The sequence below is a fragment of the Amblyomma mixtum genome, chromosome 6 (assembly GCF_055824585.1).
Source record: "Amblyomma mixtum isolate Tamu chromosome 6, ASM5582458v1, whole genome shotgun sequence".
In the NCBI taxonomy this organism is placed as follows: Eukaryota; Metazoa; Arthropoda; class Arachnida; order Ixodida; family Ixodidae; genus Amblyomma; species Amblyomma mixtum.
Window position 1 is genome coordinate 136,686,850 of NC_143017.1, and position 26,669 is coordinate 136,713,518.

At 46.3% G+C, this 26,669-nt stretch overlaps 1 protein-coding gene across 1 annotated transcript; it reads left to right on the forward strand.

Moving 5' to 3' along the window:
• The first annotated feature begins 27 nt into the window (after window positions 1-27).
• Window positions 28-26,669, forward strand: LOC149340502 (proliferation-associated protein 2G4). The gene is made up of 14 exons (XM_089549267.1): window positions 28-182; window positions 953-1,081; window positions 5,030-5,135; window positions 5,781-5,850; window positions 6,733-6,825; window positions 10,763-10,826; window positions 13,046-13,124; window positions 16,521-16,599; window positions 16,682-16,760; window positions 18,073-18,124; window positions 19,581-19,675; window positions 22,208-22,335; window positions 22,634-22,817; window positions 26,466-26,669. Exons 1-13 carry the CDS (start codon window positions 101-103, stop codon window positions 22,757-22,759), a joined length of 1,182 nt encoding a protein of 393 aa, XP_089405393.1. The 5' UTR covers window positions 28-100; the 3' UTR covers window positions 22,760-22,817; window positions 26,466-26,669.

Here is a 26,669-nt window from a genome sequence, read left to right on the forward strand (position 1 = left end):
CTCGGCCTAACCTTGGCCAGGCTGCTCGTGCTGCTGGCCACCACATTTCCCGCCATCTCAACTCGCGGCGCATGACGGGATCCATCCGTGTTCAAGAAACATGGCGGACAAAGACGATGAGCCGACGATCGCTCAAGACTTGGTTGTCACCAAGTACAAAATGGCCGGAGAAATGGTCAACAGTAAGTTCAGAAATTTGTGCTCTTTGCCTTTCTACCGGATCATGCACCCAAAAGTTTTCCTGCGCCTTTCACCGTCTTTGGGAGCCTGTCGGCCCCCGCCACATGTGGAGACATGGCAACGTGTTTTGTTGCTGGAGGCGAGCCGCCCGCGCCCGTGTGATTTTCTCGCTTTGATACGCTCCCTTGCGTGTGTCTCTACATCTACAGACAGCTTTATATCTGCGTTGGACAGTTTCGTTTCTGCCGGTGTACTCGTTTGTCGCGTACACTGATCATTGGCCACTTAGGCCGGTGTGGTCCGCTCCTGGGGAGATCCGAAATTCCTGCAGTGCGGTTGCTGAAAACCGGCATCAGGATAGCGGCGGTTAAAACCGGCGAACCGTGTCATTTCGTCAAATATATATGGTTATTCGCGGGGTCCATAGTCGCGTGTCATTGCCTGTGGCCGTGAATATTGCGCGAAGTCGCGTTTCTGGGTCAGTAGCCGGCATGGCGAAGAAACGTGCCGTATGGCTGTAAATGTCGCGCCAGGTACCCTCGAAGGCATATTGTCGGCGTTATGCCAGCCTGGTTTATAATTTCACTTATCGACCAAGTAGTTCACTTGGACAGTGTCGCTGTGCGCTAGTTTCAGTGGAAGTATACGCTGGTACGCCGGCCATATGGACGTTTTTACTGGCCGGAACTGGTATTTTTAGCCAAGGCCAGATCCATTTTGCACGCAGTTATTCTTTGCATGCATCCGCATATTCTTTTGTTTTCTTTTTCAGAAATTCTCAAACAGCTAGTGACCATGTGTAAAGCTGGAGCATCTGTGTTGTCCATTTGCGAAGAAGGTGACAAGCAGCTCAACGAAGAGACCAGCAAGGTGTTTAAGAAGGAGAAAGAGCTGAAAAAAGGTATGCTCGTATCACTTGTATAAACTGCCCATTGATTTGCTTTGACAAAGCCCTATTAAGGGTAGCAGTGTTTTCTGTCAAAAGCCTCTTAGAGTTTTGTAAGCTTTGCAGTCTCGTTGGCAGCAGTGTTACAAGTAGGAGCTGGTGTTCTCGGTTTAATCCAAAAAAAGAAAGAAGATAAAAATATGCTGAACTAATTTTTCAAAATTTAGCATAAAGTATGATCAGACCACTGATGAAAATTCTTCTGGAAGTACATCGCGTTTCAAGAGACACAGCGCAGTGGTGCTAAATTACATTCTGCAGTACTGAGACTTGCACAAAATGACGTTTCTTTCTCACACATTTCCAAAATAATTAAAGGAGTATAGACACCAAATTTTGGTGGCATGTTTTCTTCTCTATAATGATGCGGAAGCCACTGCTATGCATGAGTCACCATGTGGTATTCGCCTACGATCGCTAAATACTTTATAATCCAATTTTTCTGTCATGCTGTTTCGGCTTCAACTGCTGAACGATGGCTATGACGTCAAAGAGAGGTTATAGGTCACGTGAGGCTTGGAAGAACTGCGATATAATCGCTGCTTCGTCGTTTTAATTCACTACAGTGCTGAAGCCAGCCTTCCTCAAGAGCCGGAATGACAACATATGTAGAAGTATCGATTATATTGCAGTTTTTCATGCCTCACTTGACCTATAACCTCTCTTTGATGTCACGGTCATCGTTCGGCTGTTGAAACCGAAACAGCATGACAGAAAAATTGGATTATAAAGTATTTAACGATTGTAGAAGGATACCACATGGTAATCCTTGCATAATAATGCCTTATGCCTCTTTACGAAGATGAAAACATGGACCCAAAAATTAGATGTCTGTACTCCTTTAACAATGTATAGACCACAACAGTCTTTATTGTTCTATTTTCTCTACCAAGCTTTCACTGAACAATTTTGATGCATGGCTCAGACGTAGCAAACGTGAGCACCTTCTTCACTGAAACCACATTATAAGGACAAACTTGCAAAATAGCTAGATCGGAATATATCCCCAAAGCCTTCTGCTGTTGGCTAATACTAGTGCTACACGGGTACTTTCGAATGACATCTGAGTCGAATGGCAATCGAGACTTGGAATGGCATTCGAACTCGACGGACTCCCGCGGTGCTACACGGCACTTTCCAAATGCATTCGAAATTCTCAGCTCGTTTTCAGTGTACAACGACGACGACGGTCACACTAGTCCGACAACGGCACTATCACGGTGAACAGCATCATGTGATTATAGTGAACTATCCAGTTCACTTTAATATTGTAGTGGGACAAGTTTTTTGGCTAAACGACACCGACGAATCCGATCGGCGGACGGTCAGCCTTCATGCCCTTGGGAGTTCTGCGGCTGAGCAAAAACGCTGATGAGGGGACAGTGCGAATACATGCGCGCTTATACATTATCCGTATTGGAAATAAGCGAAACGAACGGCTATATTTCACATGTGCATACTTGGACACTCAATAGCGATAACCACTTACCAAATTAATTTCAGTCGACGACGACTCCGTTCCCTTCAGCGGCGACTAGGCCTAGCGAGTCTGTGGGGTTGGATCGGTGATTGCGGTGGTTGTGAAGAACGAATTCACAAGTTTTAGCGAATGCAAATGGTCAGCGAGTGTAGTTTTGACAACAGTGACATGAAATCAACTATTGCTTACATCGCAGGACGCGCATACGATGAACGGGAAGCGGCGGTGTGACTCGAGCTGCCGAGGAGTGCTTTACGGCCAGCAGCAGTCGTCGCCGTCGCTTGCTTGTGACTAACAAGTTAGGCCATTTCAGTTAACGCGAACGGTCACCAAACATACTTCTGGATAAAGTAGTTTATAATAAAGTACTGGGCATGTCGGAGGAAGCCTGGAAAATTAGCGAGAAGCGCCGATCATCCGATGTCAACAACCCGGCTGTCAAGTGTTTCTCAGGCGAGCGATTGCGTCGGCGCTTCCCACAGATTGTCGCACTGCGTAGACAAGCACGCATACAACCGATACAGAAGAGAAGAGATTATTTAATAGAACTAAAGCGCATATTTCGTTTTGTGTCTTGCAAACGAGCACAAGCTGTTCATACGAAGCGATGTAAACCAATGTAAACAGCAGTATGACTGCAGTCGTCCTCATCGGCACACTCCTGGGGAAATTTCATGCACACAGGGTAAATGTTCATTGGTGTGCTATTATCTGCAAGCACTCACTTAGATGGAACACAAACTATTTGCTAAACAAACATCAGAAAAAAGTGAGTAGCTGGTATCGAAATGAACAGCCACAGAGCCGAAAGCAGTCACGCGGCGGTGGGTGGGGCGAAGCGACGGCGGCGGCTATTGGTTGGTTCGGGCTCTGTTCGCATTTCGAAGGCATTCCAAAATCTGGAATGTCTCCGCGGAGCTCCGTCGACTCGAATGTCATCTGAACCGAATGCCGTTGAAAAACTTCGTGTAGCAGCGTTAGTTTGGCAGTCGAGTCGAATGGCATTCGGTTGGAAGACATTCGAAACGCCCGTGTAGCAGGGGTATAAGCTCGCGAGCTATTGGGTGATGAGCGACAGTGGTTCCACGGCCCCCAGCTTATCGCGCAGTGTGTTACTATGTATTAGTACTGCGAGCGGTTGGCGCTTTACAGTTATAGAATTCACATAGTGCAGAAGCCAGGAGCACAATGGGGAAAGTTTTTTTTCTTGTTTTTTTTTTTAATTTGCAACCCAGTTTTTAGAAATGAACTTCTATTTGCGTTTTTGCCATATGGCCCTATCGCTTCCATGTTGTCACTGTTTGTTACTGCAGTAGTATTGCAATATTGCAACCTCTACTCTTAAACGCAACCACTTGTGTGTTGATTACTTGTACATGAACTACTTTTGCTAGCAAGCAAGCCAAGATAAACTGTATGCAACTTTTGAGCACATAAGGGTGCCGCATATATCGCCGAAAAAATAAAAAGGAATTCTTCCGCAGGAATTGTTGTCACTGCAAATAATAAAATAAGAATTGTGGGCTGAAATAAACACCGCAAAAAATCCGCCGCATTTTCAGAACATATAAGCTGAAAAGTCCAACCCTTAGTGGCGAGGAACAGCAGCTTACTAAGTTGTATAGCGTATTGTAGGTATTTGTGGCTGATGCATTGCACTGACAGTTGTGGGCAAGGTGTGAAAAATGGATGAAAGTGGTGTGCGACAACAAAGCTGCATCGTGTAAAATGGGAAGGATAAAGGTAGCCCTTCCAAGTGAATGTTATGTGAGAGCATGCAATGCAGAAAGCCTGTTTGATGAATTTTCATTGCGCCTTTAAAAATACCTGACAGACTACATTTTTTTATTTTTTTTATTATCAATACCTCAAATGCCCCAGGAATGGGGTATTACATGAGGGATGGGCTGAATGTTCTACTAATGAGAGATTGGATGGCAGCCTTGAAGTGCAGTGGATCGGAGTGGTGCACGGAGTCGATTGGCAGGCTGTTCCAGTCTCGAGCAGTTTGCAGTTCGCACATTTGTTAGGAATGCCTAAGTGGTCGCATGTTGGGCCAGATGTGGCCAGCCCCGTGGTTGGGGGAGGAGGTGGAGAGTCTGGGGAAGTTGACTTGTGAGGAATATGCTTTGCATACTCTTTCCATTAGTTCTTTCCTTCTCTATTATTTGCTCATGCTCTTTTGTTTCCTAGTTCTGTTTGGACTTACAACTCGGTTTGAATGTAGCAGGGCAAGCGTAGCAGGGGGCGGCAGAAAGTTAGGTGGCCAGATGAGATTAAGATGTTTGTGGGGATACCGTGGCTGCAGTTGGCAAAGGACCGGGTTAATTGGAGAGACATGGGAGAGGCCTTCGCCCTGCAGTGGGTGCAGTCTGTCTGGTAATGATGATGATGTCTTGGACATGGCTTTTTTTACTCTGCAGGCATTGCCTTTCCAACGTGTGTGTCAGTAAACAACTGCATCTGCCACTACTCCCCACTGAAATCTGATGCCGAATATATCCTGAAAGATGGGGATGTAGTCAAGCTGTAAGTATCCGTTGCTACTGTCTTCTTGGAGTGACATTGGTGTTGCAGATTCTTTGTGGTACAGTAAAGCCTCGTTAATTTGACCCTCGTTAATTTGGATAATTCAAACTGTTGACTCGGTCTCGGCCAACCGCCATGTAAATCTATGGCACCGGACGCTCGCTAATTTGGACGCTACGGGTCTCGCACCGGTTAACTCGGTGGTGTGACTGCTTGCAGGTGTGACCGTCATGGCAAGAAATCATAAATTGAGAAAATTTTTCTTATGAGATCATAAAGCGTTTATCAAAAAGAAAGTTTCTGCTCCTGCTGTTGGTTGGCTAAATCCAAGATAGATTCAGTCTCTGTTCTTTCTAAAGCTCCCCTGAGGCACTTACCACGTTTAGATGCAGTAATGTTGGTTTTTGGTAGACATCTTTTTGCTCAAAACAAAACTGTGGCTTTGTATTGGTTTCACCATTAATGCTTCTCATTTGAGCAAATCGGAGCGGAAACCATGATCTCGGCAAATTTAAATGTATTTTAAATAGTGCGTTTTGTTCTTCACATATAACTGAAGTTTTGTTATTGTCTGGTTCTTTGTAGTTTCCTCAGCATTTTTGAACATAGGGTGTTTATTTTTCTTTTTTGGAAACTGTCTTGCAGGGATTTAGGAGCTCACATTGATGGCTTCATTGCGGTTGTGGCACATACAGTCGTCGTGGGAGCTAGCCATGTAAGTATTACAAATATCCAGTGAAAAGATATCAATTGTCAGTAGTGCTTTTTAGATTTGGAGCCTTTCATAAGTTTTTTTTTTTTTTTCTGATGTCATATTTACTCGTGTCATTTGCGCACCTCTAATTCGTTACCTGGGTTTTATAAACAAAAAACTTTTGATCACACATTCTACGCTGCCTGCTGCTCCAGTCCACCAGTATGCATGCGGTTGTGTGCGAGGCAGACTTGGAAAGATCGGCCCGGCCGCATTGCTGTGTGCGGCTACGAAAGGTGCAAGTAGTGAGGCAGTGAACTGCGTGCCATTCACCTTGCTCGCTCGCGGTCGCTTTCCGGGATGAACAGTTGGAAGAGCAAACTTTTGGAAACCGCCGGCGTGCACCAGAATCGAAAACTACCAAACCGTTTGCTGCTCGGTTTGCTGCTAGTCAGCCGTGCCGCATGCGAGGGTGCCAGTTTATCACCTTTATCTCCATTTGCCTCTGACTGCTGGCTTCGCGATTGTTTTGTTGCGTGTTTATTGCTTTGAGCTGCGCACGCGGCATCATGCCATCCCATGGGAAACTATTAGCATGAGGTGGGGTGGAAAGTGGGTATGCGTCTTACGTTTGGAGTCAGCTTTATTTTTTTGGCCAGCGAGGAATGCAAGATATGGGGGGGTCTGCTCACCAAATAAATTTACCTTGATGCAAGCAGTTCTTGTTATCTTTTTGTTTTCAGGGTCTTTTGATAATTCGAACATTTTTCTTGATCCCTTGAAGTTTGAATTAGCAAGCTTTTACTCTATTTTAAATAGCAATTTGATGTTAGAATGAGAAAATGCAGCTGTAGGTGTTGATCAGATTACTGAAACGACTCTGCTTATTGGTCCCTTTTGCAGGATAACAAGGTGAAGGGCAGGAAGGCTGATGTGGTCAAGGCGGCCTACTACGCAGCCGAAGCTGCCTTGCGGCTGGTCAAGCCTGGAGGAGAGGTCAGTATGCTGTGGATCTTCTGTTGCCTTTATTTTCTTGCAGGTTGGATCATCGTGCCCTGCTCCCTCCCCCTCCCCCATTTTTTTTTTCTTCAGAAAACACTGTTTAATTTCATTGAATTGTAGCCCTGCCAGGTATGTTCTGGTTGCATTGCACTTGCTCTGTCCAAAGCTCTTTAGGGCTATGGCTAAGGTTGGAAACCTTCTTGCCAGCTTTCGCTGGTAGTTGCAAACTCTTTCTGTGGCATCATCTGTAGTTATGCACTTAGTGCCCTTTTGCTGTTGCAGTTAAATTTTCAATGTGCCGAACCTCCATGTAGTGAATACCTGATATTACGAATTTTCTCAATTCCCCAAAGCCGCTTCTATTGAGTGTGTATTTCATGTAAGAAAGGTGTTGCTACAGTTGATCTTGATGTAACAAACTCACTACGCCATCTGCTCTATGTACTTGTGTAAGCGCCACACTTTTAACGGTTTAGCTTTTGGGATCCTCTGTCGCAGAAAAAGTGGTGTTGGCATCATTGCCTGTGAGTGAAGGTTCTATGAAAAACCTAGGTGGCATATGGGCTGTCCACCGCAACAGGTCGCAGTTTAATTAATGATTGGTCTCGAGAGGTTGCTCGGGAAGAGCAACCTGGGTCGCACAAGCCCCACCGGTGGCAGCACCTGCCATCGCAGGGTTATGGCGCATCCCTTAACGGCTGCACAGTTGCACAAGGAGTGGTATGAGGACTCCCAGGGATCTATGAATGTAAGGTAGAGAGTGACCAATTCCGCATATATATGGGCATAAACCCATTAACGCTGTCGCATCATACAGTATGGACACCTAACTTTTGGGTGCACGTTTTCGTTGTAATGGTACGTAAGGAATTATTATACATGGATTATCAAGTGGTATTCTGCTGCGGCTGCTAAATTATTTATACAGTAAAAGCTCGTTAATTCGACACTGACGGGACTGCGAAAGATTGTCGAATTATCCGAATGTCGAAATATCGAATGAATAACAAAAAAACAATGTTCACCACAACAGGATGTGCCTTTATTTGGCAAAGAAATCTGTTATCGTCGTCTGCTTTTTCGAGCGAATTTGAGCGACTACGTTAGCTCTAACAGCTGCCAGGTGCTCCGTGGCACATGCATCGTCAGGGATTTGTTCACAGAAGTCCTCCCGCACGGACAAGGCTTCTGCGGCTTCTTTCACCGTTCACTTCGGCATTTGGGGCAACTGCTCACAATCGTCACCTTCCGACGAAGCGTCGTTGGCAGCGCCTGTCACTTCTTCAATTATTTCATCCTTGGTCAGCTGACAGGACACAAAGGCGAAGCGTGCAGGCACTGCGCGCTACCCACTCGAAAGCAGCGCAGTAAACACGCTGGCAAAGCACTCAATTACCAAAAAAGGCACCGCCTTACGGTTAAATAACTGCGATCGTAGCAGCAAGAACACGCGGAAACAACGACACACGCCAAAACGAGACTTGCTGTCGACAGAGTACAGCGGACGCCACCAATACGACTGCTGCGACACAACAAAGCACAAAGAAAGACGCCAGCCGCTTCGGCCGCCGCTAACCTCGCTTCCCTCGCCCTCTCTCACGCTGCTAAGCAGCTGATGACGATGACTATACGGATAGCCTATCAGCCGTACAGTAGCGCCGCTCGTGGCAGTGTTTTTTTTTCTTTTTGCTCTCGGTGCACCGGCCTGGCGGGCTGCGCAGTGAAGTCGAATTATCTGACGCACGGCAAGATTTGTTCGAATTAACGAGAGTTTCGTCCCATAGACACCTATGTATAATTGTAGGGACCTTGCGTGCGCATCGAATTATCCAATTTTCCAAATTAACGGGGGTCGAATTAACGAGCTTTCACTGTAATCGAATTTCTTTCTCATGCTGTTTCGGTTTCAACAGCCGAACGATAGCTGTGACGTCAGTGTGGTTATAGGTCACGTGAGGCATGAAAAAACCGCAATATACAGTCGACGACCGATTTTTCGGACTCTCTAGGGGCCGCGAAAACGACCGAAAAATCGGGCAGTCCGGAAAATCAAATTTCACCGAAAAAAATCACGAACTTATTACCACTATGCCGGAGAAAGTGGCCAATTGTATTGCACACATTCTAAAGCTCCTCATGACTATATTTCGCCGCGCGAAATACCGTATAAACGCGTATAAGGGCCGCACTTTTTTTTTTCCAGATTCGAGGGCCAATTTTCGGTGTGCGGCCCATACACGCGATATGCGAAAAAAAAAAATTTTTTAAGTAAAAACACACCAACCAGGGAATGAGCGACATTTATTCTACGTTCAATCGTCACTCGCGAAGTATTTAGACTCCTGAGCTGGTGCTGCGCTCTGGTGCACGCTCATGCCAAAAGAAGCCGCGCAGCATGTCCGCTGTCAACGCGTAGCCGTTGTTCCGAAATTCCATCACATAGAGGAGCAGCTCTTCTTCCAGTTCAGGAAACTCGCACGGCTTGACTCGGAAAGCGCGCTTTTTGCAGCTTGTGTTTCTCTTTTGGTTGCACCATCATCGGACGCACTTCTCGGCCACGTCGAATTTCCCGTCCGCCGCACGCTTACCGACCGCGTTCGAGAGCTAACTCCCAGCCGTGTAGCTTAAGGTGCTTGCCCATCGCGCTAAAACTGTGAAGCGCGGCGGCAGCACGCGAAAGCCACTATCACGGCGAACGCGCTAACACGCATGCTGACACGCCAGACACGCCATGAAAGGCTGGAGCTGGCGATACTGATGCCGATGTGAACAGCGGAAAATCGCGACCGAGAAAAATGTTGATGATAATGATCACAGCGCCGTCCATAGACGGCACTTGGAAGCTCCGGTGCGCGCGCGTGGCCTCCGCGAACGGCGCAGCGCCGGAGCAGATCGCGGCCGCGATAAGATCCGGCGGCGCGATAAGATCCGGTGGCGCGCCCGAGGCGCGCTTCGATCGCGGAGGCCACGGCGTGCGCGTAGCCTCCGCGATCAAGCGCTCCGCGATCGTATTCGCGTTCCGTGTTCGGGACTAAAGACTCGGCACAGATGAGTTCCGTGAACTCAGACTACGGTTCAAGTTCGTGCGGCGGAAGACATTCAAGGACAGTACGAATTCGAAAACACGCGAGCGCAATGTGCTGACTCACGCAGAATTTCAGCGTCGCAAGAGGCTCCCTTTAAGCTGGAATTTCGTTTTGTTTGATCAAGTTTTCGATATATCCTGCAGTCTGAATTAATGAGGTTCCACTGTACACATTATATGGCGGCTTGGGTACTGGCGGCGAGTGCGAACGAGGTCCGAAAAATCGAGTGGTCAGTTGCGGTGCGTCCGAAATTTCAAGCGCTCTTACACATTGGCTCTATGGGCCATGTCGCGGTGCCGCGAAAAAGTCCGAATAATCAAGCATGTCCGAAAAATCAGGCGTCCGAATTTTCGGTCGTCGACTGTAATCATTGCTTCTGCATTCATTGTCATTCCAGCCCTTGAGGAAGGCTGGCTTCAGTGTGCAATGTAGTGAATTAAAGTAATGAAGCAGCGATTATATCGCAGTTTTTTCCATGCCACCCGTGACATATAACCACACTTTCACATCGCAGCCATCGTTCGGCTGTTGAAATGGAAACAGCATGACAGAAAAGTTCGATTATAAATTACTTAGCGGCCGTGGGCGAATACCACATGGCGATTCATGCACAGTAGTGTCTTCCGCATCATTGTAGGAAAGAAAACATGCCACCAAAATTAGGTATCTATACCCCTTTAAGGCGGAACTTAAGTGTTTCCTTTTTAATTTTTTCAGAGGGCGAGAGGAGTTATGGGATTCTGCTTAAAACTCATTTTCGGGAGCACAGCATATTTACTTAGTGTTCAATATCCTCGGGCCGAAATGTTCTCCAAGAATGTTTTTTGCTCTTTCTTGTCTTTTAGAACAATGCTGTGACGGATGTGATTCAGAAGGTAGCAGAATACTACAAGTGCAAGCCAGTTGAAGGTAAGGGCCTGTCCCTTTTGGCCAGTCTGGCTTTTCGTGCCTGCCAGCTTGGAGGCATGAGAGCATTCTTGCTGGTGCACTCACCTGTAATGGATATGACAGAATAATATAGACCACTCTTTTGAGTTGCATTTGCTCAATTGCCTTGCATAATGGAAACAAAGGTTTGCTTACTTTGGGTGCTTACACGCTAAAAACATTTACATTCATGAGTAACAAACGCCCATTAGGTAACGCGTCTGAAGAGCTTTAGCCGAAGCGTGGACAAATTATTCTGTCCATGACTGTACAATTGGGCTCAATATGAGCTGCAACACAGGAGATGTGGTCGGAGTTCAGTTCGTGAACTAATGCCAGCCCAGCACAGCTGGAAATTTGCGCTCTTACCCGTTAATGTACACTCAGTGTTTACAACTTAGGTGCCCTGTATAATGAATGTATAAGGGCACATTTTGCTACAAAGCGGAGTCCTCAACATGTTCACTCTGGACGCGTTGTACATGCTCGAGGAAACGCTTCAGCACAGCATTATGGCTTCCTCATTTCTCTGCAGCCAAAAATTAATTTGAGTAAAGGCATTTCTTGTGCTTCAGTTATATGAATTAATACAAATTTCAGGTGATACTTCATACGAATGTTTTCGCTACAGTGGAACCTCGATTATACGACGTTCAGGGGACCGCGCGAAACCGTCGTATAATCCGGGTGTCGTATAATCGAAAATCAAAGAATGCGGCCAGTGGCGCTCGGCCTTGCGCCGAAAACTGTTGACCGGCTTCAAGCCCGCGGCAAGTACGCCAATCAGATTAAAAAAGACAAAGCCCAGCATTTGTTTGAAACAGATTTGCAAAAAAATATTACCGTTTAAAAAAAAATCGGTAATTTTTTTTTTTGCACCTTTGCCCAACCTCGGCGCATCAACTTTCTTTCAAGGGCTGCCACGTCGGGCAGTAGGTCGCCAACATCGTCGCGTGCGCAAGCAAAGCGCCGGATGTTGTCGACGCTCTGCAACACCTCTGAGTCCGCGTAACTAGGAATGGGAGCGCAAACCTCTGCATCGTTGTCCACTTCCTCTTCGTCGGAAGTTTTATCGTGGGGCACAAGCATCCATTACTTCCATTACAAAAAGCGCCGTGGACGCCGCTGTCCTCGCTTGGGCGAGCGCGGCCTCGCCCGCTTATCTGTTTTTTCATCAGCGTCGGCTCCTGCAGACGCATCTGTTGCTGCGACCACCGCGCGTCTTATCTTTTCTCTTTATCTTTCCTCTGATCTTTTAACTCTCCTCGGCAGCGGTGGTGGCTTGGCTCACGCCAGTAGGCGGGCCCGTGCGCTTTCCTTTTCATCCTTCTCTCAGTCGCAACAACAACAGGCAGGCCGCGCCTCCTTGGGACTCCGACTGCACAGGCTCGACGAAAAAGAGAGCAAGTGCACTTGGCGGCCTCGGCAACGCTCTCTTCCGCGCAAAAACGGGGGTGCTTAGTTCGCATGCAGTTTTTTTTTTTTTTTTCAGAAAATAGGGGGGGGGTGCTTAGAATCGCGAAAATACGGCACATCCCGGCCTGCGTTTGCTGACGACCTTTTTTGACGGACGGTACGAGCCAGCCGTCGTACGAAGCGGGGTCCTTCTAAAATTTGCGCCGTATAACCGAGGTTTTTAATGCATTGTCTCTATGGGGGTTTTGCCGGGACCGCACAAATTCGTCGTAAAATGCGGGTCGTCGCATGACCGGGGGACGTATAATCGAGGTTCCACTGTATTTTGTGAGATTTGTGTCATCGGTGTTGAACCAATTTTTACCTTTGAGCAGAAATATACCTATCAAGTTTTGTTTTCAGTAATAGCCGTGTTTTTCACGGCACATAAGGTCATGAAAATTGAAAAGCAGAAAACTGGGCAAGCTTATTCATTCTTGTTAACACAACGAATTAAGGACTATCGTCAGAGAGGCTACGTGACACAAGCACTGTGTGAATTATTTGTGGTTATCGTGTACTACTGCTCTTTCTGTGTATTTCTTCCACTTTCCAGCTCCTTTAAGTTAAGTCGGTTCTGCTATATTCAAGCTAAAAATTCTGCCATTTTGTGAAATGCAGTTCTTACATGCAAAATAATTTTTTGCGTTGAGGATTTCGCTGAGGTTGAGCTGTATTCGTTGCCTCATTCTGGCTTCATAATGCACGACTGCATGCAGAAACTCACCTGTGTGCCTCTGTTGCAGGAATGTTGTCGCATCAGCTGAAGCAGTACAGGATAGATGGAGAGAAGTCAATCATCCAGAACCCAACGGAAGCACAAAGGTAAAAGCATATGCTGTTTTTTTTTTTTTTTTTCTGTACCCGTGCTAGGTGGGCACGTCAAGACGGCATTAGAATTTAGTGACATTTATACTCAGCTCAGTTCTGCAGTGCTCCATGGCAGTTTCCAAAGGTAGTTGTAATCTTCAACATTAATAAACTATATCTAGGGGTTGGGCTTTTCGGTGTTTGTTTTCATGTTTTGAAAAATCCTGCAAACTTTTTTTTGATATTTATTTCAGAATACGGTGTTCATTCCCCCCTCCCCAGAAAATATTATTTCCTATAGATGAAGTACTTCTTTCTTTTTTTTTCTGATATAATGTGGCATTCCTGTGTGCTCTAAAGTCATTTGGGAGTTTTAGAGCGCAGCTCTTAGGCACTTCTTTCTGTCCTGCATGTTGTCAGTGTCGGCGTAACCAGCAGAACTGTAGCAAAGCGGAGTGCATGGCAAAGGATGGAAGTCTGGCAATAGCGAAGGGAGGATGAAAATGAAAGGCCTAGGAGGGGATGTTGGTGGGAGAGGGAAAGGCAGAAGCGTAAAGGAGAAAGTGGAGGAGAAAGAAAGGCGGATGCATAAAGTGGAGAGTGGAGGAAGAGGGTGCGGCCGGGGCATGCGAGAGGGGTCGTGCCCATTTTGCGCCAGCTGTTGCATAACGACTTCCTAAACACATTTACAGATAACCGTCACGGTTAGAACGAGCACAACCACCACCTTCGCATAAGTGACTGCGATGGATGCGTTAGCAGGCAGATACCTCCCCCAACCCCTCCATTTCAGGCAAGCACATATTGGAGGGTTTGTGAAAACTGATGCACTGCCTTGCCCAAGTGAGGCACTTCCTCGTGCAACGATTGTGGGCCCGTTAATTGTCGCATAGGTGCCTGGCTGATTATGTTCGAAACAGCAAAAGATCTGCTACAAAACTGCCAGTTGTTCCTCGAGTTAGCCATGAATTGGCAGTCAAACAGACAACCAGCATATATGTGGGCGTCTCTGGGGGCTGTTTGTGGATGCCACGCTGTGTGCCATGTGAACGGGCATGCACTACGTTGCATGTGCAGGCCATGCTCCTCATGACCCACTCCAAACAAAGACAAGCACATTGCAGCGCGTTCTTGCTATGAACACTAAATGCTGGAGAGGGCTCCGCAACCGGGCAAGGATTGCACTGCACTCCTCTACACCAGTGAGGAGCGTTCTTTCAGCGCTATGCAGCAGCCGACCTATTTTTCGGACTGCAATAATTCAGACTAGCGTGATATTTCGGACTTTGCTGAGGAAACACTGCGCCTCATAGGAACGTGTACATTTACACGACAAATATTTCGGACTTTGTTGAGTCTAAAAGTTCGATTCTTCTGACTAATATAGGTGCCGACAATACTTTGGAGATCGTTTTCAACCAAAAGTTTATTTCATCCTTGTATGGACGGGAGCGGGCATCGCTGTCACAATTAACCCGTTCTGTGCCAATGTGAAAGGCGCCATCTTGGATTTAAAGCGGCGGGTGCTGACGGTGCGAATCGGACTGGTTTGGATAGGCTTGGCTAGTTGTTCTCCATCGTGGCCAATAGAGATGATGGGATGCTCTCCGTTGCCATCGAGATGGCCTACGAAGAGCACACGATCGCATAGAAAATGGTACAGTGGGATAGCCGGACAGGTGCAGCGTCCACCATGGCCTGGACGACGCCACCCGCAGTGCGTGGCGGGGGGGGGACTGTATTTGGAGGCACTTGCCTCCGCTCGCGTCTTCCCATTGGTTGCCTATGGGTTACCTCGGTCTTTGCTAGCACCACTGCCCCATGCAAACTGACTGTTGTTGCTTTGCGCAGCGAGTGCATTCATTCGCGGTATGACTTGCGACCGCGTCGCATTGTCTGGCATCATGATGTGATAGGGTGTGGACATGACAAAAGCATGACTATCACTCAGATACAGTCTTAATACTATCGCTTGTAAGTGGTACATGGGGAGTGGCGAATTTTGCGATTTTGAAAGGCGGTTTTTCTCAGAAAAGTTTTTTTTTTTTTAAGTTCACAGATTTTTCGGACTGTTCAATTATTCGCATCATTTTTCAGGTCTGAAAAATCGGTCAGCGGCTGTATTTTAAGGCTTTCTGTGACAGGCCGCCAATGCTTTGCTTTGTACTCTTAAAGGTAGCTTAAGTGTTATGCAAGTTTTCTGCCTCAGTATATCGCAGAGTCATGCTGCGCAAATTTCACATTAGAGAGCACCATAATTGTCGGTGAATTTTTTATCTTGATCCTTTTTGCCAGCAAGGGTAGCAAATTTACCAGTAATGAACGCTGAAATGTTCATATATAGAGCTGTGCTCGTAAAAGGAAATGGTGTTGCCACCTAGAATTTAATGAAAGTTAAATGTATGAACTGCCAAGACAAAGATGCAAGTGGAGTTTCTCTTCTAAAAACCGAGTTATGTTATGGTTGGGTTGTTGTGTTGCGTTAATTGAGAGGGCAATGCACCTTGCAGTCTCCCTGTTGACGGCAGCGATGGAACTGCCTTTGGACCGGGGTGGTAGCCAGAACGTGATTTTCTGTGACACTTGCACATGATTTCATATCAGTTTCCTTACATGCCGCAGAAAAACCCATTTAACCAAGCAACAGCACTTAGTGTGTGATGAAAGTCTACAAACATGGCTGAAGTTGGTGGAGGCAGAATGCAAAAAAATTTGGAAGAAACATTATTTTGGATGCAACAGCTCAGAAATATGCTCAGCTGGGTTTTGCGTGGTTAAGTCTCCCACAGTGGCAGCTGCCATCGCTATTTGCCCCCCCCCCCCCCCCCCCCCCCCTCCTATTATCATTTTGTTTTATTTCCCTACAACACACAAACCCTTCACTGTCTTCCCTTTCGAAGAACCTGTGCCATCTTTTCTTTGCATGCTCATAGCCACTGTTATTGCTTGTGCGGGCCTAGTGTTATAACTGAATGGCTGCAATCAAGGTGTGAATTGTGGTGACAATATTTTTTCATTATTTGCAATAGCTTTTGGAGAGTAAAGCTTGTGCAGCAGTAAATCTTTTTCTTGGAATGCATGGACACTAAACAGCATGTGATGTGAAAGAGTGGCAGCATCACTGTCACCTATGTGTGCCTGCGTGAATGCAGGTTGGACAGGTATTCTGTTAACATACCTCATTCATAGCATTGCGAGCGGGGTATTATCTCCATGAAGCATGCACCGCCCTTCTAGCAAGTGCAAGAAGCATGGTCTATTAGGTCTGCATTGCACTTGCATTGTTTTCTGAGTCAGTGGGCTAGTTTGGGGATTGTTAGTAAACTTATTTGAGCCTAAAACAGCGGGTTCATTACACCTTGCTAAGCTTGCGTTGTGTGCCATTCACTTTCTGGGCTTCCGTTTCTGCAGGAAAGAGCACGAGAAATGCGAGTTTGAGCTGCACGAGGTTTATGCTATTGACGTCCTTGTGAGCACGGGGGAAGGCAAGGTAGGTTGCTCTTTACTTGGCTCACGTCCTCAGTGATGCCTTTTGTCGTGTTTGAGAATGAGCTTCTTCAATGATATTGCAGGGCCGTGAGATGGATACCCGGACAACGGTGTATAAGCGCACTGACGAGACCTACCTATTGCGAAGCAAGGCCTCTCGAGGTTGGTTTACATTTCTTCATGTCTCTTATACAGCATTTCATACATAGCAGGCAACGCCACAGAGGCTATGGAGGTACCACATCCATGGAGCCATATTACTCCGTCATATATCATTTGCTCTTTTTGAAGCCACGTTGAGTGTTTGGATGAAAACTAGGAGCGGTTTAAAACGAAATGGTAGCACTGAAAATCGCAGCCGAAGCTGTGAGACGCTTCGTGTTCGGGCCCTCTGGCTATAATTTTCACTGAGTGTGAACTACTTTTTAGGTGCAGGCGGAATAAGAACGATTTGCCCTACTGGCCATGTATCGTACCACCCCACATGTAATTCTTTTTGAAGTCTCGATGAGTCGCATGATGAATATGTGGCAAGAGGTAAAATGAAGTCCAGGAGGCTGTTAGTCATGGCACTGAAGATCTGTTGCAACGAAATACGCCTTTGTTCACTTTGGTTACATGGTGAACTATTTTTAGGGTGCGGACTTAGCTTGCATGAAGAGGCGTGATAGCTTTGGCAGCGTTGAGTGCTATGTATGAAATGGAGCATAGGTGCCATTGTGAACATAAAAAATTCCCTCCCATTCTGTTGTCACAAAAAGTGTTGCCAAATGTGAGGAAAAAGTTATCTGCTGCGCAGAATTTTGAGTGCTGAAAATTTTGCTACAGGTTCAAACAGCAAACCAAGAACTGGTTGTCACCATCAAAAATGCATGATTCTTGAGACATTTACGATTTTGGATCAATTCTTCAACATTCCCAACTGTGTGTGTAAAGCAAAGCACTTGATGAAACCATGAAAAATTATCATTGTCGCCTGGTTTCCATCGCAGATGTAGAGAGCCATTGTCCAGGCGTTCATTGGATGAAAGTACTGCGATGTGAACGGTTTTTGGCAGTTTTTTTAAGCCCATTCGATAATTCGAACTTTCGGATAATCTAACATTTTGTCCTGTACCTTGGAGGCCAAATGAACGAGATTTAACTGTAGTATGCAGGATATTGGGAAGAACATCTTGCGTGAAGCTTAGCCTATGCCTCTTTCAAATTGTGCTGTTTCTTCCAGAAATGTAGGATGTCACGTTTATGTGTTTGGACACTGAGGCAAGCCACATCCACTGCACGCTCTAGTTGTTCTGCTTGTTACATGCACACTTTTAATGTATTTGTGTTTTATGTCATTTCAACTCTCATTTCAACTGACACTTTTGTGAGAAGGGGGCAGTCTTGTGGTATCGCCCTTTCTTTTACACATTCTCTCCCCTCCTGCCTTAGCTCTGATTGACTGATTTGTTCACCTTCTTTTTCTTGACAGCTTTTGTTAGCGTTGTAGACAAGCAGTTCGCCTCTATGCCTTTCACACTAAGGTGAGTACAACCTCATCACTTGCTTCTCAGTGTCGGAGTTGGCAGATGTTGAGGCCTCAAGTGGTACAAATTTTGCTAGATCATGTAACTGCAGTGTTGAGAAGCAGCTGCCCCCTAAGTCCAATAATTGAGCTTTTTGCACTGATTTGAAACTACTTAAATCATTCAGAGCTGACTGATATCCAGAGATATAGTCGTGCATTCATGTGTTAAGGGGGACACTGGTCTTAGACCTATTTTCCTTACTTTTAGTCCAATCCGAATGAAACTGTACCACCTTGCTCAGTTTTTTATACTGATTTCAGCAATGAAATTACCTTTCACATAAATTAGTCGGTTGCCAAAATAATTAATTTTAATTAGCCATTAATTAGTACCTCGGTGCAAAAAAAAACTGCTCAATAAAAAATCGTTTTTAATCCATGGCTACATAGTATGGTGATTAAAGAGTGCAATAATCAAAACCATTTTTACTTATTACCCTCATTAGTAATTTTACAGCACTTGGAATATCAACGTTCAAGGTGTGAATGTAATGCATCGATAAACTTTGCGAAATTATAAATTTTTGAAGTGTGATTGAACAAATCTGCTTCGATTATTGCACACACTGTGCATTCAGCTTCCCTTAGCAAACAATATGACATGTCTATCTGTCCTACATGTTGAGATATCGACATACTAAGACAGCCAGATGTCTAAAATTTTCATGCCATTAAATTGTCTGCTCCAGCATAAATTCAGCCCACACGATGATCTGAATTTAATATTATGGTCAAAATGCTGGTTTCTTAAGGGAAAAAATTGGTACGGTTGGAAAATAATAGCTGCAGATTCCACAAATCTCATTTTTTGAAAATCGATTTTTTAGTCATTTTTTGGTCTCAAAGACCAGTGTCCCTCCTTAACCCAACCCGTGAGTGCTGACGGCTGATTTCACAACAGTGATACTTGCGCTTGAGTTGAAATTTTTCGAGTCCTTTGTGAATTTCATTGTAGTATTGTTCTACTTATTACTAGTATATTAGGGGTGCAAAGCTTCATCACACAAATGATGAAGCATGTTTGTTTTTGCAAAGCATTTCACCCACTTGGTTGTGCTAGTCACCTTTCAGCGTCATAAAGCATACAGCACAATCGGAGCACATAAAAGGGCAAAAAAAAAACAGAAGACGGTAGTGAGTCTTTTTGTGTTTTTCTACAATCGAGCTGTACCCTTCATGATGTTTCCGCACCAATGATCCCACCAAAACTTCTAAAGCCTAGCAGCGGCCAATCCCTGTTCATCTGTATGGATAGCGAATGAGGTTTGGCTCAGGAGAGAAGGTCTTTTGTCAACTTCGGTTGAGCGTTAATTCACATCTACACTGCGTCACCCGTTCCTTTGTAATGTTCTTTAGAACCCAAAACCCTGACTGGTGAAGATATTCATTACAAAACATTTCTTCTGTGACAGGGCGTTTGACGAGGAGGTTAAGGCAAAAATGGGAGTTCTTGAGTGTGTCAACCACAAGCTGCTTGACCCCTTCCAGGTGCTGTACGAAAAAGAGGGTAAGTGTGCAGCTTCCTTCATGTGACACCACGCTGGTAGCATTACATCTGCGTTCAGGCTGCAGTTTATAAGTAGTTGCCATTATCATTGTCTACTGTACGAAATGAATAAAACTGCTGCAGTAGTAAGTGATTATTTGCTTAATTCTGTGCTGAAATGTGGGGATGCCTGTGAAGTATTCATGTTTTGATGCAGCTGTTACTACACTTGAAGCGCCATTTAGTGTCAAGTGTGTACGAAATTTAGTGTCAGATATTAGATGATGGGAAGTGAGCAGAGTTGTGTGCTGCTTTGTTGGACTTTTGTTAGCAAAGGTGCTGCTGTAAGTTTCTCAACTACTTATGTGTGGTGTTGGAAGAATTGTTATTTTATTCTTGTTTGATATTTTGTCTAGGTTGTTCAAGCCCATCTCTGAATATGCTGCACAGTGACAATGCTAGGCAGGTTGGATATAGAAAGCACAACACTGTCTTGCAGCTTTGTTTTTTTTTTTTTTTTTTTGAGAAAAGCTGCATCATTATGTGCACAGAATGAAAATTGTAATTGGTGTGCAGCTTTTGTAATATTGAGAGGGAGCGAATGCCGCAGCCGGAGTGCTCTCATAAGAAATAAACCAGTGCAGTAGAATACCGATGATATAACTCTCACGGGATGTGAAGAATATTTGTATCATCTAAAATGAAGATTGGTGTGCAGAAGCATAGCGAATGTATTAACGCAGATCTGCTTGTGGCTGGCAGGATTTATTTGCACCCATGCACCACTGCTCACTTGCAATGTTGGAATTTGTGGGCCTCGTGCTGTCTCTCGGTGCTCATGATGCGCACTGCACGACTGGTGATCGCACAGCACCAGTGTGTGGACAGCACTTGGTGCTCAAGGGGGCATTGATGGCTCGGTGTTCACATCATGCATGGTGGTGGGGTGCAGGAGAGTTGTGAACGCCCAAAATTCTCTACTTAATGCAGATAGACACTAGCCAGGCAATTTTACAAATTTGTATCAACCGTGATCGTAATGTCGAGACTCTGCTGAACTTTGTGTGCGTTGTTTGAAATAGGCCCCTCCCAGTACAGTGAAAGCTCGTTAATTCAAAACTCGATAATTCGAATTTTTGGATAATTCGAACTACACTACTTGGTCCGGCCAAGCTCCATAGAGATCTGTGTATAAAAAAGCCCGTTAATTCGAAAGCGAGTCGGTTCCGTTACGGATAATTCGAACTACGCGCCACCGCGTCTGGGCGGCTTGGCACACAGCATGTGGCCAAAAAAAAAAAAAAGCACCACCAAAGCACCTCCTCCGCATAGTTAGCTGCGTATGTCCTAAACGGGCACAGAAGATGGAACTAGATAAAACCTTGGAAAAGTGGGTAAAGCTTAAATGGCACCATCACCGGCGCGGTGGCCGGCGGCACCGGAGGGTAGGGTTTGGCGACCGCACTGGCGGCTGCCTACCCTCGTTTCCGCGCAACCTCCGGAACTCGCATCTAAATACTCGTTAATTCGAGCCCTGTTAATTCGAAAATACGGATAAGCACTGTCAGCGCGGTCCCAGCCAACGCCCATGAAGGCTATGACTTCGGACCGGCGCTACAAATTACGAGCGAAAAACTTTTTTTTTCTTTGGGAGTGTCGTCCATGCTTCCACCCATCGGTCGGACGCGACGGAAGCACGCGCTCAGCCGCGAACAAGACGCCCGCTTTTGAACTAGGCTTGCGCAACCGAACAAGCGCTGGCACTTTGCCAAAGTTCGCTTCCCCCTTGCTGGAGCTACCCCCCCCCCCCCCCCCCCCCCCCCCCCGGCCTAAGAATCTGAAAAAAAAAAAAAAAAAGCGTCAGCCGTTAACGCTTCCCTCCGTTTGGCACCGTCACGGCCCACAACGCATTTCTTGGCGGCGCGCCAAGATGCTGCGCAGCGATAAGTCGTTAACGCTTCCCTCCGTTTGGCACCGTCACGGCCCACAACGCATTTCTTGGCGGCCAAGATGCTGCGCAGCGATAACATCACTTATCGCTGCGCAGAATCTTGGCGCGCCGCCAAAAGCGTTGTGGGCCGTGACGGTGCCAAACGGAGGGAAGCGTTAACGACTGACGCTTTTTTTTTTTTTCAGATTCTTAGGCAAAAATCGGGGGGGGGGGGGGGGGGGGGGGGGGGGGGGTCATTATGTGAGTGGGTTCGTTACGCGAGTAAATACCCTACATATACCGTAATGCAAATGGTTCTTGTCGGTTTTTTCGCGGCCATTCGATAATTCGAACATCGGATAATTCGAACTTTTTTCCCGGTCCCGTGAAGTTCGAATTAACGAGCTTTTACTGTACCATTTTTTTAATGCTAGGTTATACGCTATGTAACTTGTTTTCCTAGTCTGGCTTTAAGCTAGAGATTCTGCTGTCTGCTCTTCAGTGTCACTGTAGCATTTTTGCTCTATCTGAGAGGAAAGAAAGAAAAAGAAATGTGCGTCGAACCTGCTTGTTGCCCTCACGTGAGCACTGGATAAGAGTCTGTGAATTCAACGTGCGTGCAGGTGAGTTTGTGGCCCAGTTCAAGTACACGGTGTTGTTGATGCCCTCCGGTTCGCACCAAATCACCGGTGGCCAGCTGGACGTTGACCTCTTTGAGTCCGAGTACAAGGTGGAAGACGAGGCACTCAGTGTAAGTGCTCTTTTCTTGTACCAAAGTTATGCTCACACTGGTCAGCCATTTTAAGCTATTGAAGTGCGACAGACGGGACAATATGGAAGAGACACAAACAGCAGCCCTCATGTTTGTGTGACTGTGCACTACTTACTCAGAGCAGACTGCTTTGCTTTCGGCCTCTCTCTTTGCTCGTTTCGGAGCTGTGAGTCGGGCTGATTTCTTTAAAACACAGAAATTTGCACCACTTAGTTCCATTGCTCCATCTGCGTGTGGCCTCCTCGTGGCTTCACTGCTGCCTTTCCTCGTTTTTCAGGCGCTGCTCAATCGCGCAGTGATACCCAAGTCATCTAAGAAGAAGAAGAAGAAAGCAGAGAAAGCGCTGCTGACAGCTGGCGACGGAGCAGGCGAGGCGGACAACATGGCCTCTGCTGAGGACTGATGGAGTGCGTTCTGGCCTCGGGGGATACAGACACTGCTTCACTGTCGTCCTGGCCCAGGTTGGTGGGGTCTCTGCACTTGTGGTTACCTGACCTTGCTGCCAGGGTGGTGTTTGGAAGGCATTGTTCCACAGGAGCTCATTTATTGGGGAGTTTCTGTGGGAGTGGGTCGCTGTATGTTTTCATGCATGATTTCCATAAGTAGTAGCATAGTCAACTTGATAATTCAGACTCAAAGGGGGTGCAAAATTTGTTGGAATTGAGGGCCTTTCACTTGCTGTGCTTTTGTGGTTCATAGTCCAGTAGAAGGGTAGAGCCAGTCATGTCTTCTGTTTGCAAGTTTCGCTTCAATATAACGAGTACAGACATCACAAATTGTTGGCTGTACCAAACTTCCTAAATTTTTACAGTATCTTTACGGGCACATGCAATTTTTACTTTATTATATTGAGCACGGTTGGCCATGAAGCGGATATATCGAAATCCCCAGCGCCAAGCGATGCTCGCTCGCATGGCAGGTGGTAGACTGCAACGCACTGCACAAGTGGCTGCTGGGGGGGTGGCAGGTATTCACGATAAGGTTTGCGCGTTTATCTCGCACTCGTCAACAGCGCTACAGAAGCTACAACAGATGTGGAGGGATGGTGTCCAGGCAATTACCGCACGTTCACGCCTCTCGCACCAGTTGACAGGGTCCAAGAAGCAGCGGCGTGGACGGTTGTAGCCTTGCAGTAGCCATCCTGTGCTTGAGTCAGCTGTCTTGGAGGTGGTGAAAGCGGGGCAATAGCTTTCGCTCTGACGCACTATTTTCCACACGTCACGGTTGTAATGTGGAAAAGCTGCCCTAGCTGGCACTTAACCTGCCACCGTTGCGTGCTGACGGTACTGTGCAGGGAAGCCATCCTTACTGGCACTCGGTTTTTTGCAACCTCTGGAATTGCTGCGAGCGCATTCGAAGCGGCGCTAAAAATGCGGAAAAGACCTCCCAGTTTCTATAGTAAGGATTGCCCGAGTTCCTGTTGCTTCACTGGCTACAATGCACTCTTGTTCCATGCATTTGTAATGAAGTTTCGTGTTGTGAATTTCGGCTATATTGAACTTTTTTTTTTACTCATTTGCTGTAATGAGGTTCGACTGTATTGGGAGCATCATTTTTGGAACGTGTCTTAAACGTGTAAACGTGCACACTTCATGTCCTCCAGTTGGGAAGAATGTAGAGCGTATTACTTACGATAGTTTCTTTTTTTAGTTATTGTGGGATTCACTATGCTGTAATAACTTGAACTTCCATTAACCGGTAAAGATGTTCTATTTATTTGAGTGTTGGAGTTATCGAAGGGCCCCCAAAAGCTGCAAAAAAAGCGTTCATATCATAGTAAATTATCTCCTGAATACGTGTGCGATGGTCGTCTGCTTTTCGTATGAGAACTGCGCAGGAACTATGCTGTTTCACTGTTCCGTCAAATGCTTTACTGCACGCCCTCTGTCGGCAATGTCGGAGCACAGCTGCTGCAAACAGCAAAGACCGCAGCTTATTTCACAGTGCAGTGCACTCACAGCCTCCTCTTAAGCGGCGCCGTCGGATATAAAAAATTTACACCGGACAAACTGCGGGCAGTACGTGGCAAACATGCAATTTCGGTGCAGTCTAAGAACCGTGCAGACAGAATTAAGGGAAACGCATCAATTCAGGAATGGCTATTAAAACAACAAGGAAAAAACCAGTGACGCGGCAATCAGCGCCTGAAGTGGAGCATAGCTGTGCTCGGCTAAACAGTGAATGCACCGCCATTAGGCGCCATCATTGTTTCTCAAAATTACCTACAGGGAAAAATGGTCTCACCGTCTCTGCAAATTTGCGCTTCGTCTGCCTTGGGACTGCCAAGTTGATAAGGTTTCGGGCTAGTTGATAAGGTGTTGGGCTGCATATGTCGGTTTCGTCTTGGAATTGCCAGCTCCACCACAGTGGTCTCCTCTGTGGGCAGTGTAAATTACTTTAGTAGTGAGTTTTTCACTTCGCTCAATTTAACGGAAGAAAAATTTCGGTGTTAGGGCAGTGTGGAAACTTCCGTAGCATTTCTTTGAGGTGTGCCTGAGGAAGATTCATATAGTGATGGCTGAATCCACTTTTTATGCCCAATAATAGCCAAGCCAAATGCGAGACCAGGTCTTCATTGCATTCAATCGCCTGGTGGATTAACTATTGCAGTGCTACTTTTTTTCCCCAGTAGATTTGCGAAACTGCATGCCTGCTGTCATCGCGGGCTGGTGCGAAGCTGAATACAGTGAAAGCTCATTCATTCGAAAAATCGGATAATTCGACGCACACGCGAGGTTCCTACAATTATACATAGGAGTCTATGGAGCGAAACTCTTGTTAATTCGTACAAATTTTGCCGTGCGTCGGTTAATTCGACTTAACTCCGCAGCCCGCCAAGCCGGTGCGCCGAGAGCAAAAAGAAAACAACACTCTACGAGCGGCGCTACTGTACGGCTGATAGGCCATCCGTATGGTCATCGTCATCAGCGGCGTGAGAGAGGGCGAGGGAAGCGAGGTTAGCGGCGGCCGAAGCAGCTGGTGTATTTCATTGTGTTTGTTGTGTCGCAGCAGTCATGTTGGTGTCGTCCGCTTAATCCTATCGACAGCAAGTCTCGTTTTGGCATGTATCGTCGTTTCCACGTGTTCTTGCTGCTACGATTGCGGTTATTTAACGGTAAGGCAGCGCCTTTTTTGGTAATTGCGCACTTTGTCAGCGTGTTTACTGCGCTGCTTTCGAGTGGGTAGCGTGCAGTGCGTGGGCGCCTCGCCTTTGTGCCCTGTCAGCTGACCGAGGATGAAATAATTGAAGAAGTGACAGGCGCTGCCAACGACGCTTCGTCGGAAGGTGACGATTGTGAGCAGTTGCCCCAAATGCCGAAGTGAACGGTGAAAGAAGCCGCAGAAGCCTTGTCCGTGCGGGAGGACTTCTGTGAACAAATCCCTGACGATGCATGTGCCACGGAGCACCTGGCAGCTGTTAGAGCTAACGTAGTCGCTCAAATTCGCTCGAAAAAGCAGACGACGATAACAGATTTCTTTGCCAAATAAAGGCACATCCTGTTGTGGTGAACATTGTTTTTTTGTTATTCATTCGATATTTCGACATTTGGATAATTCGACAATCTTTCGCGGTCCCGTCAGTGTCGAATTAACGAGCTTTTACTGTAAAATGAAACCAAAGCAGTACAGCTGAACTCAGTCTTATGGCGACAACAGCCTGCAGTAATCATCACACTGGCTCTTGCACACAAGGGAGACGGGTGTGGGCACGACTGCAGCATGAAATTCAGGCTTGAGGAGAATAGTTTGGACACTTCGACACAGCTCCCCTTTGGTAGCCCGTCCAAATCAAGTGGTATGAGCCACACCCACATCCAAATTAATTGAGGGTGGCCAAATTCATGAGCTTTTAGAGTAAATGTTCATGGACCACAATGGCCTGCCAGGTGGAGACCATACACGTCCTTGAGCTGAAACGAACGTTGGATGACAGACTTGCATAGATGTTTTGCCTACCGCATTGAGATGGTCATGCATCAGATTCAGTTTGAAGCCTGCCTTATTGCCTGCAGCTACTGAAGACTGCAGACTTCGTGAACTGGCTGTAATGTCAGGGGTGTGAAAGTTACAAACGAAATGACAGTTTGCATTTATTTCCTTTTGTGCAGGTACAAGGCAATGTGAGGGGGCATGCAGCTGGACATCGTCATTTTCTTTCTGTTACTTTTCTTGTTTTTTTAACCAACAACCATGTGCTCACTGAAGACCGAGCCTTTTTTGGGCGTGCCAGCCAATAACATCACAACCCCATCCGTTATTCCTGGGCCCATGGTATGGCTCTGAGGTGGAATAAATGGATTTTGCAAACACTG